This window comes from Rousettus aegyptiacus, unplaced genomic scaffold (assembly GCF_014176215.1).
Source record: "Rousettus aegyptiacus isolate mRouAeg1 unplaced genomic scaffold, mRouAeg1.p scaffold_m13_p_5, whole genome shotgun sequence".
NCBI classification, from domain to species: domain Eukaryota; kingdom Metazoa; phylum Chordata; class Mammalia; order Chiroptera; family Pteropodidae; genus Rousettus; species Rousettus aegyptiacus.
This window is the reverse complement of record NW_023416308.1, coordinates 45,983,098-45,998,794: the sequence shown is the minus strand read 5'-3', so window position 1 is coordinate 45,998,794 and position 15,697 is coordinate 45,983,098. Positions and strand designations below refer to the sequence as shown.

Sequence of the window (15,697 nt, the reverse complement as noted above, 5' to 3'; positions counted from 1 at the left end):
TGAGCCTGGAACATCTTGTGTCAGGAAATACTTAAAATGAAATGTTAAAAAGGTGGGGCATGTTAAAAGGAAACTAGAGCCAACCCAAATTGGATACAGGAGCTCCTGATAACCAAAGCTGGAACTATCTGAGCATCAAAATAAATAACAATATGACAATAGTATTGAATTACAGCCCAAACGATAAAATATTTATGACAAATATATGAGAATATTATAAGTAATAAATAAGTGATTTCATTAATAAATAAAAGAGGAAGAAGGGACAACTCTTCCTTAAACCAAGATCTACCTACCAATGAATGCTAAATTAGTGTGTGAAAGTTTGAGAAACAGGATATGTATAGTCTTAATGTATCTTTTCTAAAATATTAATTATACAGGGAAAAATAGTAATTTTACAACAGAACAACACAACAGACATTGCCTTAATTAGGATCAAGGTTAACCCCAGCAATAATTGGACATAATACCGTGCACATCTAATATCATGCACTGAGAAGAGCACTTCACCTCTGTGATGTTCTTCCCCAAAATTCACAGTCTTAATCTAATCATGAGAAAATACTATCTGAGTCCAAAATGAGGGACATTCTACAAAATACCTGACCTGTGCTATTTACTCATGGTCATAAAAGGGAAGGAAAGACTGGGGAACTGTTATGAATTGGAGAAGCATAAGGAAGCATGACAACTAAATGCATTGTAGAATCCAGAACTGAAAACAGATGTTAGTTTAAAAAAATGTTGAAATCTTAATAAAGTCTTTGGTTTTGTTAACAGCATTGAATCAATGTTATTTTTGATAATTGTACTCCTGTAGTTATGTAAAATGTTAACCTTAGGGGAAGCTGAGCAAAGGGCGTAGGGAAGTCTCCTTTATTGTTGGAACTCTTCGATAAATACAAAATGATTTCAAAATTAAGAGTTAAATAATAACAAAGTGAATTCAGTATTACATGGTATACGTTTTATGACAGAAACAGAAAGCAAAATGTCTAAGAGACACAACAGCCATCAGTTTATATATTAACTTGCAGATGAGAGCATTACAGAAGACATTAAGATAGAAGGATGTTTTCTTTCCCACAAGGCTAGGCTGCATCTGGGTCTGGCATAAAAAGGAATACCCAAGTGATTATTTTCATAATGCTTTCCAAAAGTCAGATGAGAATATGAGGTGTTTTATTCTCTGTTGTAGTGAGACTCTCGTCTGTGTTTGCACAGTGGTTTACACATGTATGCACTCAAGTGTTTAATGAAGGAATGAGTGAATTTGGTTGGCATGATGAGACATTACTGGATTCCATTTGAATAAATGGCAATAAGAAACAAATCCTGCAAAGCTATGCCATTTTTGTATTTCATCCCCCTTACTCACCCTTCATTTCATGTGTGCTTTTAGACAGAAAACTGCAGACCGAATGAAGCAAATTATACAGATTCCAGTGAAGAAATAAAAAAGGCTTTTCTTTTTAAGTGCCTTTCCATTGCCACTTCTTAAACCTGACCATTTATTAACTTGCTCAAAAATAGCTACATATCACTGTGCCAGGGAAGGACATAAAGGTGGTGGTTAACAGTGAGGGCTCTGCAGTCAGATCTGGTTTCCTGCCAGTTCTGCAACTTAGTATAACCTCTAGCAAAGTACTGAACTTTCTACCCTCACTTTTTCCTAAAATAAAGATACTGAATAGGGTTATTAAGAAGAAATCATCTTCTGAGAGCCTAGATCAGCTTCTGACACATACTTAAGCTCTTTTAGAAGATATGATGACAGCATATTCATTCAGCAAACCTTTTTTGAACAGCTACTATCTACAGACAGCATGCTAAGTGCTGGTACTATAGACATATCATTTCCACCTCTACTTTCAAGTTTAGTCTGGTGGGGGAAGACATAAGTAAAACAATAAGAATTACTATTCTATTCTATTGAGTAGCTCACTCAATAGCTACGATTTGTTGAGCACCTACCAGGCATGTTTTAATGACATGCTTACAGCATTATATATTACCTACTTGTTAACTATAAGTAGTGACATAACATATGTTGGTCACAGTAACTTTATGAAATATAGATATTATCCCTATTTTATAAATGAGGAAACCAAGTCTCTGAGAAGTTAAGTAACTCGCCCAAATCACACAGCTAAGTCGAAAACCCAGGATTTGATCCCAAATCTGCCTGACTCCAGAGTCTTCCTGAACCCATACATCAGAAGATTACAAATACACTGTGTGTAAGTGCTGTGGCAAGGTTATAGAAGATTGCTGCATATATGCTGTTATAATCGCCTTTGTGAACCTGATTGTCTGTTGGTGTTTCTTATGTTTGTGTAGGATCAAGTTTCTGTTTTCTTTATTTATAGGAAATAGAAATAAACATCGAATTAGTACCACTCCTTATAAGTTAAGAGGACACTTTCTTTGTCCGATACACATAAAGCCAAGGTTGAGTTGGGGTGCCACAGGCACGTAATGCTTTCCTGGCTCTTGCTGTTATCTTGCCTGTGAAGTGTACCAGTGAGCGAGCTCGGGCAATAAAGAGACCAGGTCACCTTCCCAACAGGCCTCTGTCGCAGTCACTTTTTCTAAGTTTATTCCACCAGAGTCCAGGGAAGTTCAGAATCAATCAGTTCTATTATGGTTCTTTGAGATGTTAAAACTTTACAATGTTCTTTGGAGAGTATCCTCAACTTACATGTGCTAAAACTCATCCTGTGATTATGGTTTAAAGTATAGCAATTATTGGACCTATTTCAGGATCTCCAGACACACATCCTAGAGTTTCTTGTGCTTTTCTGTGTGAGTAAAATTAACATTTTCCTCTTTAAATGTTATGTGAACACCTAGTCCTTGATTCATTTGAGAATATAGTTTTTCCAGAAAATTAGAAATATATATCTATATGGACATATGATGTAATACGAGTGGTTAGTCATAGAGGAAAATGGCGTATATAACTGAACTGTAGTCACATTGTGGAGGGAGAAGTTTTCATTGCCCCATACTCCTGGATGCCAAGGACAGACCAGGTTTAGTCTGTTCTGCCAGGTTTAGTTGGTGTCTGGGCTCTTTCCCCATGTGTACCCTCTCTTTCTTCTGAACCCCTAAGCTCTTCTCTGCCGTTTCTACCCTCTCCCTATATTTTCTTAAGATTTCTTTCTCTGAAAGCTAATCATTGGTAATGATGCTTCACAGAAGGAAAAGGGAGCTGACGTTTGTCACCTACTATGTTTCAGGCATTTTACATTCATAATCTCATTTAATCCTCGCACCATCTTACCTGTGTAGGTGAATTATCCCTACATTTATAAATACAGAAACTAAGGTTCAGGGAAGTTAAATAATTTACCTAAAGGACTTGAAGCTAGAAAGTGATAAACGGAAGATCAGCTCTAGTTCTCCCTAACTTCATAGGTTTTACTCTGCCATGAAACCGTGGTGTTGGGGACTGTGTTGTTACTATGACTACTGCTTGCCACCAGCTTTTATGTCAACTAGTTAAGAGAATGCTTCACCTAAGGTACAGATAATACGCGTAGTTTCTAGGTATGGATAGAGTATGAGCTGACAGTAACTCATTGGATTCCTACAACAATCTGCTGACTGCATATATTTATTATTTCAGCTTTACAGGTGAGGAAACAAAGATTGATCCAAAGTTACGCAGCCAGTCAGTCTGGCACTGGAGACTTGATCCAGTCCTGGGACACTTATTAAAGCTCACTATCCATGCACTTCTATGCACTAGCTGGGCACAGAGCCAGTTTCTGTCACTAAGGCAGTGTTCTTCAATCAGGAATGTGCTGCCACAGAAGATAGTGTGGATATAGCATACAAAATAACAGGAATCAATTTCTTCAGTAAGAACATGAGACTATGTAAAGGCTTAGCAAACAGGCACAAGCTTGCATTTACACCAGAGCCTACTGAATTCCGCTGTAATTTTCATGTATATTGAAGGCATCTGAGTATAATATTTCCAAAATGCATGCTGTATATCAAAGTTGTAGATTCAGTGCGACTCATATAGTGAAATGGCATTAACTGTTGTGAAATATAATGCTACTACATTCTGTAAATGAGTAAATACTGGTGATAGGTGGCCTGTAGCTCGGCCATAGAGCTATCACATGCTAATGAGCTATTCAGATAGGTATCTGCCTAAATCAGGATATATGGGCCAACACTTAGAAAGCTGTTATCTTGCTACTCTGAGGTAGTGGCCATAAGAGCAGCCAGTCACGCAGGTTGTTTTTAGGTAAATATCTTATAGTTTTACTCATTTGGTTCTTTCCCTATAGACTATAAGACAGAGAACTTTTAATCATGGCGTCTAGGGAAAATTCTAAGATTATCGAATTCAATTTGGTTGTCCACACCAATGGATTTTCTTTCACCTTTAAAAATACATTATTGAAAATATTTTTCCAATCTCTTACTCATTCTCTTTGAGTAGAAAACTTGATTCATTTATATATTCATTCAAGAAATAATTACTGAATACTTAATATTCGCTAGCCATTAAGCTAAGTGCTAGGGAAACATCACAAGATAGATGTCATTCCATTCCTCACAGAGTAAATTATAGTGATGATGTTAATATAGCATATTATAAAATTTATTACAGAGAAATTCAGTATAGCTTGAGAACATAGATGAAAGTAACATTTATTTCCATCCTATAGATTTCGGTTTTGGAAATTTCTTTAAAAATGGTGAACTGCTGGCAACATGGTGTGGCAGCCCCCCTTATGCAGCCCCAGAAGTCTTTGAAGGGCAGCAGTATGAAGGACCACAGCTGGATATTTGGGTATTTCTTTGCTTTGCTGTGTTAAATGCATCTATAATGATAATACATAGTACTCTGGCCAATCTTTGAAGTTCTTGGTACCTAACATAGGAAATAGCTCATACTTTTCCTGTCCACTGGACAGAGCATCTTGGATTCTAGGAAAGAATTTCTACAGACAGATTTAAACTTAAATAGTAATCAAAATAATTACATTTAGATATTTTGGTATTTATTATAAGATACCTTACTGTAGTAATAAGGGTTTCAGATTTTTTTTTTTTTTCAAATTTGAAAAAATAGTAAATTCAAACAGGAACTTTTCAGTCCATATGATTTTAAAAATCCTTGGGGATGTTTGGAAAACAGAGTGAAGTTCTTGGTAGAAAAGTGACCCTATTGTTTTCTTCCCCTAGAGCATGGGAGTTGTTCTTTATGTACTTGTCTGTGGAGCTCTGCCTTTTGATGGACCGACTCTTCCTATTTTGAGGCAAAGGGTTTTGGAAGGAAGATTCCGGATTCCATATTTTATGTCAGAAGGTAACAACCTGTTCACCTTACTAATTGTGCTTTATAGAATTTATGCTTGTAATGAAATGCTTAGGCAAAACTTCCCTTTTTCTAATTGTTTGGGTACGAAATAAAGTGACTGAGTTACTTTAAAAGCCATAGATATATGCGGTCCGCACCATATAGGTGAGAAAACTTATAGCCTTCCTACTTGTAACTGAAAACAGAAAGTTTCCCAGATTAAGAACAGCAAGTTGTCTCATTTACTCTCTGTCTTTAAATGTCTCAGGTTTACTTTAGACTGAGAGAAGCTCTTTGTAGATATAGATTCACAACCAATTTACTCAAAGTATGAAATGGATTTTCCCATAGCCTTTGGCAGGGAGTTGCAAAATTAAATTTTTAAAATTAAATTTAAAAACCAGCTGGCAAAACTGTTGAATTAAGATGAAATGCCATAATCCCTACCAGTCTTGTATTGAGTTGTAACGTAGGCAGAAGTTAAGTTTATTCCTTAGATTAGTTTTTGGCTATCATCCTTAACTCTTTTTGTCCTAGTAACAGTAGAAAGAATGTTCTAATAGTTAAGAGTGTAGACTTTGGAGCCAAGCTGCCTGGTTTTAATTTCGAGTTCAGCACTTAACTGGCGGTCTGACCTTGGCAAGTTATATCTCCTCTCTGCACTTCAATTTCCTCAATCTATAAAATGGAAATAACCATAGTTTCTAATAGGGGTATCATGAAGATTAATTAAATTAATCTGTATAAAGCACTTAGCATGGTGTCTGGCACATACAAGTGATCTAAGTTTAGCTTATGCAGGGTAGAAAAGAGCATGTTGTCCGCTCAAAAAATAAGCTAGCGCCCAGAGTTGCAGCAGCGCAGTTTTCTTAGTGTAATCAGAAATAAATGATATTTCACATACATTTTTGTCAGCTGTACTGATGTGGAGAAAGCAACAATCCACTGGGGACCTCCTGCCTCACTTACATAGCCTCAAGTATGTCAGCCTCAGATGTGACTGAGGATTCATTTATTACTTTTTTTCTTCTAGGAAGAAGGCTTGTTTTTTTGTTTCTTTGGGGTTTTTTGGTGGTGTTGTTATTGGAAATCTAAGTCTGTGTCTGGGTACATGCAATTATTAAATTCAATAGAAAAGTTCATTTAGCACAGAATTGGATAGATCTATAGGCTCCTGTTTTCCTTAAATTTTCATTCATGGTGATGGCTGACTTTTTGTGTCAGCATTCACCATGTGAACTTGACAAATATAAGTAACCTTCATGTAGTCACTTAATTCATTTGATCTTCTGCTTTCCATCGGGTACTGTGGAGAATTCAAAAATAAATGTCATTGTACAAAGTCACATGAATCAAGCAAATTCCCTGAAGTGCAAGGTGATTTATGTGACTTTTGTAACATTGTGTTTTCCATAGATTGTGAGCACCTTATTCGAAGGATGTTGGTTCTAGACCCGTCCAAACGGCTAACCATAGCTCAAATCAAAGAGCATAAGTGGATGCTTGTAGAGGTTCCGGTACAGAGACCTGTTCTCTATCCACAAGGGCAAGAAAATGAGCCATCCATTGGGGAGTTTAATGAACAGGTTCTGCGACTGATGCACAGCCTTGGAATAGATCAACAGAAAACCATTGAGGTAAAGTGATCAGATATTTGACTGAAGATACTTTAGGATTCTGTTGTACTCAGTAACTTGAAATTTCATGCTCAGCCCTCAGTCATCCAGGCCTTTTAGCATGGCCATCACCAGCACTTAGGTATACTGTTCAGTTTTTCCTGAAGGCTATGTGAGAGTTTGTGTTTATTCAGTGTATAAATTCCTCCCTTTGCCCCATCTGCCAAAAATTCAAGAGGAAGGGTTTATGTAGGACAGAAAAGGTAAAGATGGAAACTTAACAAAGTAGAATATTCTAAAATGAAGCATAAAGTTTTTTATAGCTAATAAACTCATTTATATGGAAAATAAATGTGTAGATATGGAACAAGGCTGAGCACTGAGCAGAAAGCAAGGGTTGTAGGCATCAGGTTTAAGAAAGCCAATAGGATTTAGGTTGTAAACTGGTGGATTCCTGATATGGAAGTCTTATGGGTCATAGGACTAAAAATGTAATGAACCTGGGAAATTCCTAATCACCTTTGTTTCTGTCTTTAATAGTGTATTCATAAGATATACATATTTTTACTACCTCCACAACAGTAAAAAAAAAAAGAACAGTACTTGTAAGGAGAAGCCATGACGAGAAAGAATATGAAATGCCCCCCTTGGGCTGCCTTTTCCTTCATCGTAACCATAAGTGAAACCAGACTGGCTTTCCTTCTTTGCTCGTCACATGCTCAGTGATGTTTTTTCTGTGCTTGGCCACGAAGTAGATCCAGAATGGCATCTGTGAGCACAGTCGCTCTGGTCTGGGATTCTTTCTGAGAGTACTCTGCCTCTGAGGTGCACTGCATTGGTGCCCATGCAGATTGTCAGGTGGAATTAGGAGCCAACGGAGCAGTTATTTCTCTGTTCCGTCAGTATCCTGGTAAAGCTGGCTGATGAGGGATGTGAAAAACTGGGAAGCAACTTTTATTTTCAAGGTTTCAAGAGGGCGGGACTGCAAAAACAAGAGGAAAAAATTACCTAAGAACGGAGACACGGCGTCTCAATCTAGCATCCAAATGTTGTTCTCCAGCCCAAAATATCACCAGAAAGTTCCCCAAAGACTTTAATATTCACTTCAGAGTTTTCAGTGGTTTGGACTTGTGTTGAAGCTATGGAATTAGAGCCTCTGGATTCAGGTTGCTAACCAGCTTTGCACCATAGTTACAGCTATGAAATGGGACCATATTGACAGCGTTGGGGAATGTCTCCATGAGACAGAGCTGGCATTTTCTTTGAATGCAGAAAAATTAACAGATCCTGTTCATGTAAAAGGGCCAGTCAAGTCATTTCAGGGTGATGCCTTCATATAATTGATACTGGAAACTTGAAGTGATCTGTTTTTCGTTCTAAATTCTGGAACAGCTTTAATTTTGAGGCATACTTTGTTACCTTGTTTTTAAGAACACATGATTTCTTCTATCTTTGTTTAGAAGGAAGATCATTGGATTGGTTTTTATGGTTCTCTGCCTCAGCACTTGTTTTTTTTTCTTTTAGTCTTTGCAGAACAAGAGCTACAATCACTTTGCCGCCATTTATTACTTGTTGGTGGAGCGCCTGAAATCACATAGGAGCAGTTTTCCTGTGGAGCAGAGACTCGATGCCCGGCAGCGTCGGCCCAGCACCATTGCTGAACAAACAGTTGCCAAGGTAACACCCCATTAGCCAATAGTCTTATCTGTGCATGTGCCTATTCACATGGTTGACACATTTTTTATCTTGTAGTACAAAGGGTTAGGATTTCATCCACTGCTTCTGTTTTTCTGTAAAGTTTCTGCCTGTTATTCACTAGATTTTCAAATGTGTTAGCACCTTCTTATTTTTAAGGATTAATTTTATTTCAAACATTTTTTTCTTTATGAGATTTTTCATTGTTTTACATTCATTTATGTTGAGAATTAATATAACTAGATTGTCATTCAGTTTCACTTAATAAGTTTTTATTGCAGATTTGCCCTGTGCACGCTTCTGTTAATAGGCACCACAGGGGATAAGGACATATAAAACACAGTCATTGCCCTCAGAGACATTACAGTATCAAAGCAAAATAAGACATTATAAATAACGATGGTTTAAAAGAGAGAAAGATAAGTACTGTAGGAGAACTAAGGACAAAGGGGATAGAACTACATTTGAATGGGAAGTGCTTTGTGGGAAAGATGGCATTTAAGACAGATCTTCACAGATATATAGGACTTTGTCAGGGAGAGGCAGTAGTTAAAGGCATTATATGCAGGCAGAAGAAGCAGTGTGAGCAGAAGTACTCAAGTGGACAGATATAGGGCTTGTTCAAATTAATCCACTGGACTTATAGGGAAATTAAAAAGTTGGAGTGGTAAGTTGAAGCCATGCTATGAAGAACTTTGAATGCCAAGTTTACTTATAATTCAGGAAGTAATGAGGAACTACTGAAGGGTGTTAAGTAGAAAAGTAATATGATTATACCCATGCTTTAAACTAATTAACCTGGTAACAGTGGGAAGGATAGATTAGATAAGGTAGAGAAGAAATTTGGAGGAAGCAGTTAGGAGATTATTATAGTAGTTGAAATCAGAAATACTGAAAGCTTAAACTATATGGTTCTAGCAGAGATAAAAAGGAAGTAAGGACCATTTCAGAGGGAGACTCTGTCTGAACTTAGCAGGGGTTTGGAGAAGCAGCTCAGTATGGTAGTTAAAAGCAAGGACTTTTAACGAATTTATTAAAAACTCTGGAGAAAATTCCAGATTCTGCCATTTCTCTCCATGTGACCTTAAAAAGTAACTCAGGGCCTTAGGTTCCATACTGAGCCAAGTGACTTCAACAAGTTAGCATCTCTGAACTTTATTGCCTGTATTATAAAATGGGAATAGCAATACTTCCTTGATAAGTTTGCTATAAAGATAAAATTAGTTAAACTATGCCAGCAGATCATTTTAGCAAATAGAGTGCTATGTGCCAAGCACAGTCCCAGCCTGTGGTCACAGGTACTGAGGAAATAGACCCTGCCCTTAAGGAGTTATGATCCAGCAATAAAGTACCCATAATTCTCACTTAGAAAACAGTGAGGTTCCCATCTTAGATAGATTTAGTGTACTTATATTTGCTGCATAATATGCTGGAAATGTTACATCTAATTGACTGCAGATGAGTTCTATCTAGAAATATGTTTCGTGCCTTTTTCTTGTGAATTCAACTAGTAGTTCTTAACCGTCCTTCTATTCCAAGTTTCTATCAACTGTAAGCAGACAAGAATGAAACACTCATACCAGTTTTTCTTTAATTACTGATTAGAGATTACCCTCCACAACTATAAGAAAAAGCATTGTATCAGTCAGCTAAGGCTGCCATAACAAAGTACCTAAGACTGGGGGGCTTAATAAGTATTTTCTCGCAGTTCTGGAGATTAGAACAAGGTGCTATCAGGGTTGATTTCTGGTGAAGGCGCTCTTCCTGGCTTGTAGACAGACGCCTTCTCGCTGTGTCCTCACATAGCCTTTACTCTGTATGTGTGTGTTGGGAAGAGGGGGAATGTCTGTGGTGTCTCATTCTCTTATTAGAGGGACACCAGTTCTATTGGATCTTTATGACCTAATATAACCTTAATTACCTCCTCAAAGGCCCTATCACCAAATATAGTTACGTTGCGGGTTAGGACTTTGACATACAGATTTGAGTGGGACATAATTCCATCAATAGCAAGCATATTCCTATTGGAGAAATACTTTCCCATATTTCATTTTAATAGTTCTGGAAAGTACAAAGTTAGAAGACATTCAAAACAAACACGTGGTTTAAAAAGTCATTATAATTAGTGGAAGATGATCATTGTTCATTACCAAAGAAGCTGTTACTATCTGCTTCCTTGGGATATTAATCAATCATCTATTTATTATAACGTATTTAGTTAGCTCTGTAGTACTGAGTATGCCATTTGAATATTTATACCCTGCCTTGTTCAGAAGAGACTTCTTTAGTCCCCTTTATGATTGCAAGAATCCTACAGAGCATACCCCTAAAACCTACCGTGAAGTGTCACAATAAAACGTGTTATTTCTCTGCCCTTACCAAGTTCATGGTAAGTTGTTGTCCCAGTCCAGGTTAGATGTAAAGGTTGTCAAGGAAAACGTGTTACTCTTGGTCTGGCTTAGCACAGTCCTGCCATTTAAAAAGTCACAGCTAATAAGAGGCAGGGACGGAAAAGGAACAGTACATTGTAGCAATCATGTTGGCACATCACTGCCAGTGCTATATCTTCAGCTAATGCTTTAACCAAATAATGTAGACTACTTTCATCTAGGAGCAGTCTAATAATTTTGGAAAACAGAAATCAAAGTTCAGCTGTATTCTTTGATTGAAAAGCTGATGATGAGAGTAAGATGAATTTACCTGGTATTCTTTATTAGAAAATTTAAATTTTATATTGTGACATAGTGGCTAAAAATATTAATTTAAATGACTAATGCTCAAAAGGAAACAGAAGTTGTTTAGCCTCAAAAGTGGCCCAGGATATAAGCCTGAGGAATGATATATAAGAAAAGCTATTTCTTTATCATGCTCAGAATAGTATGCAATGTGTTTTTTCTATTTTTACCATCTATATAATAATCTAACACTAGATAGTGCTAGTTTATTCTTTGTTTCATGCAGGATATCTAATGATGTTGGAATATACCAAATATAAAGTATATTCTAAGTATATTTAAATATAAAGTATATTTCCAACATATCTCCCCATCATTGAAAACCAGCCTGAAATTTTAACTGAAAATCATTTGATAGTGTCCGAGAATAAAACTATATGTTCATTTTGCAGTCTAATTCCTATGTTAAATTTTTGTGATAATTTTAAGACTTTAGAAAGAAAGAGAAAAGAGGAATTAACATTATTGAGTGAAGGACTTTACTTGTTACCTTTTACAACCCCAACTTCACTGTGAAGTAGGTATTATGCCCCTTTTTACAGGTGAAGAAAATAAGATTCAAAGGAGTTAGGTAACCTGATAAAGTTTTGCACAATTTGTAAATGATAGAGCTGGAAATTAAACCCAGTTCTTGGGAGAGGAGAAGCTAGAATCATAACCATTTGTTCCTTTTCATTTGTTTGAATTCAAAACTCACTAGGTTATACCCCTTGAAATGATTAAGGCAGAAAAAAATATGGGCCATTTCTCTGCCTTTTAGAAACTAATGATAATTGTTCCCTCAGATGTTTTGTAATATCTGTTACATTCAAAAAGCATCTAATAAATTATTCTACTAGTTTTGAAGAGATAGAGAGGAAAGGATTATCCAACAATTCCATCTTTAAAATCAGTCTTTTACAACTGCCATAAAAGAAGATTCTCTTTTAAATGTTTTGTAAAGAAGAGTTTGTAATGCTTATTTACTTAGCGGTCTTAATCAAGGAGACATGAAGAATGGACTTAAAACAATCAGGAGCTTGCTATAGTAGAAAATGTAACTTGCTCAGCAATAAGTGTCTCTCTTTGCACTAGGCCAGCACATTATGTTTGGGCTGTGGGTCTCCTTGAAAGAAAGACATTCTTTCAAGTCACCTCCAAGTGACTGCTGCTTTTTTCCTTTCTGTTTGCACATCCCCTTGCCAAGAAATACATACCATCTCACCCCACCAGGAAAAAAAAAAAAAAAAAAAAGGCAGATAAATAGATAGCACTTACTGCAATGTACTTTCTATTATAGTTTTGTGTGTGTGTGTTTGTTCCTTGTTCAATTTTGGGCTCCCAGAGGCAGAGACTTTTCATTATATCTTTCCAAGGTAATATGCATAAGGATATAGACAATATATGTCTGTTAAATTGAAAAAAAAGAACATTCTTAGATTTCTTGCAAAGATTAGCTTTCTTGTCATCTCTGAAAGTTGTGTGCCTCCTATGGAACAGGAATGAAGTTCTGTACAGCCTATCTCAGAATAATTGATTGCTGAGGCTGCTTCAAATCAGTACCCGTACCATATACACATTTCATCACATCTTTTCAGGAGATTTCAAGAAATAACGATTTATCCTTTATTTGTACCAAGAAGAATTATTTTATTCTAAGGATTTTGTGTATTTATATAGGAAGTATTAATGTTCCCAAACTGTCTGTTCTTGCCATATTTACAGGCACAAACTGTGGGGCTCCCAGTAGCCATGCATTCACCGAACATGAGACTGATGCGATCTGCCCTCCTCCCACAGGCATCCAATGTGGAGGCCTTTTCATTTCCAGCATCGGGCTGTCAGGGGGAAGCAGCATTTATGGAAGAAGAGTGTGTTGACACTCCAAAGGTACAGATGTGTTTGAGAGACAGCTTGCATGTTCACTTTGGTCCACAGGTGTTGTACTTTGTTGAACTTTGTAATTGCCTCAAGTCACTCAGGAGCATTGTTTTTGTGCAGAAAAACCTAAGAAAAGTATTCAGGGCTAAATTCAGCTCTCATCGCTGTCTTATTACAATTGTTATGTAACTTGTCAGCCCTTGTATATATTTTTCAAAATTCTTCTTTCTCTTTCCTTAACCAAATCCTCTCTTCAAGTTTCTAGATCCCTTTTAAGTTTTGGATATTTTTAAAAACAAATTATTATTCCGAAAGCAAAAATATAACTGTGGTGCTGAATTGTTATTATTGCTTCTCTTCTGCTGCATGTGCCACAGTTACACAGTGATGAGCCATCTTTATTGGGTCAGTTAAACATCTTTTTTTGTCCAGTTTGGACATGCCTAGAAAAAATAAGTTTATCCTGGTGTATTGCATAAAGTTGGCTTTTAGGATATGGAAGATGACAGCTTCTCTCATTGAATGGATATTACTTCTAACATGTGTTTTATATACTTAGCATCAAGTGATGTACAGAGGATCATATTAATAGGCAGGTCTTGGAACATACGTCTTGGTATGTGTTCAAAGTAGACTATTCTTCACTAGTTCTGTGAACTTGGGCAAGGTGACTTCTTTGAACCTCTATTTTTCTCTTGTGTAAAATGAGACTACCAGCTTTATGAGACTGCTGTGAGGATTAATTGAGATAATGTGTGTGAGTTTCTGGCCAAATTGCAGATACATAGTAAATATTGGTTTCCTGTCTTTTTAGCTTCTTTAGGTAATAAAAAGGTGAGGCAGACATGAATTCTGCCTCAAAGTTTATAGTCTAGCAGAAGAGACATGATGCATAAAGACAGTGTGCCAGGTGCTGAATAAATTGATAAAATATAATTCATTACGCGTGCCCCCCCCCCCGCCCCTCCCACACACACACACACAACCCCATCCTCCTCCCCTTTGGCAATCATCAGCTTGGACATGCCTAAAGGAAACAAGTTTATCCTGGTGTATTGCATAAAGTTGGCTTTTAGGGTATGGAAGATGACAGTATCTGTGAGTCGGTTTAATTTTGTTTTTTCATTTGTTTTGTTTAGATTTTACATGTAAGTGAAATCATATGGTATTTGTCTTTCTCTGACTTATTTTGCTTACCATAATACCCTCTAGGTCCATCCATATTGTCGCAAATGGCAAGATTTTATTCCTTTTTATTGTTCAGTAATATTCCATTGTGTGTGTGTGTGTATGTATGTATGTGTGTGTGTGTGTGTATATATATATATGTGTGTGTGTGTGTGTGTGTGTGTGTGTGTGTGTGTGTGTGTATATATATATATATATATACACACACACACACACACACACACACACACATATATATACTGCATCTTTTTATCCATCCATCAGTGAACACCTAGGTTGCTTATGTATCTTGGCTATTGTAAATAATGCTGCAGTGAACGTAGAGGTACATATGTCTTTTCAAATTAACGCTTTCGTCTCTTTTGGATAAACACCCAGAAGTAATATTGCTGAGTCATATGGCAACTCTATTTTTAATTTTTTAAGGAATCTTCATACTGTTTTCCATAGTGGTTGCACTAATTTACAATCCCACCAACAGTGTACAAGGGTTCCCTTTTCTCCACATCCTCACTAGCATGTTATCTGTTGATTTTTGATGATAGCCATTCTAACAGGTGTGAGATGGTCTCTCATGTGGCTTTGATTTGCATTTCCCCAATGACCAGTGATATTGAGAATGTTTTCATATTTCTGTTGGCCATCTGTATATCTTCTTTGGAGAAACATCTATTCAGGTCCTCTGCCCATTTTTTAATTGGATTGCGTGTTTTTTGATATTAAGCTGTATGAGGACCTTGTATATTTTGGACATTTAACCCTTTATTGGATATATGATTTACAACCATCTTACTCCATTTGGTAGGTTGTCTTTTCATTCATTCAAAAACTTTTTAATTTGATGTCATTCCATTTATTTATTTTTTTCTTTTGTTGCCCTTGCTCACTCAAGGAGACATGCCCAAAAAGATATTGCTAAGACTGATGTCAAAGAGTTTACTGCCTGTGTTTTCTTCTAAAAGTTTCATTGTTTCAGGACTTAACATTTAAATCTTTAATCCATTTTGAGTTTACATTTATATATGGTATAATAAAGTGGTTCAGTTTCTTTTTATTACATATATCTGTCCAATTTTCCCAACATTATGTTAGGAAAACTGAACAGATACACAAAATAAAAACTATACCTCCTTTGTTAGAGATTAATTGACCATGTAAGTGAAGATTTATTTCTGGGCTCTCTGTTGTATTCTATTGATCTATATATCTGTTTTTATGCCAATAATACTATTTCGATTATTGTAGCTTTGTAGTATATTTTAATAACTTCTACT

At 36.4% G+C, this 15,697-nt stretch overlaps 1 protein-coding gene across 2 annotated transcripts in view; it reads left to right on the top strand.

The window, feature by feature from the left end:
* The window catches only part of SIK2 (salt inducible kinase 2), a 104,187-nt gene that overhangs the window by 72,311 nt on the left and 16,179 nt on the right, over positions 1–15,697 (top strand). For both annotated transcript variants that reach the window (XM_016165648.2, XM_036221440.1), the window contains exons 5-9: positions 4,695–4,819; positions 5,215–5,338; positions 6,746–6,966; positions 8,470–8,622; positions 13,080–13,244. In XM_016165648.2, coding sequence (XP_016021134.1) covers positions 4,695–4,819; positions 5,215–5,338; positions 6,746–6,966; positions 8,470–8,622; positions 13,080–13,244 — 788 coding nt within the window. The remainder of the gene's footprint in view (positions 1–4,694; positions 4,820–5,214; positions 5,339–6,745; positions 6,967–8,469; positions 8,623–13,079; positions 13,245–15,697) is intronic.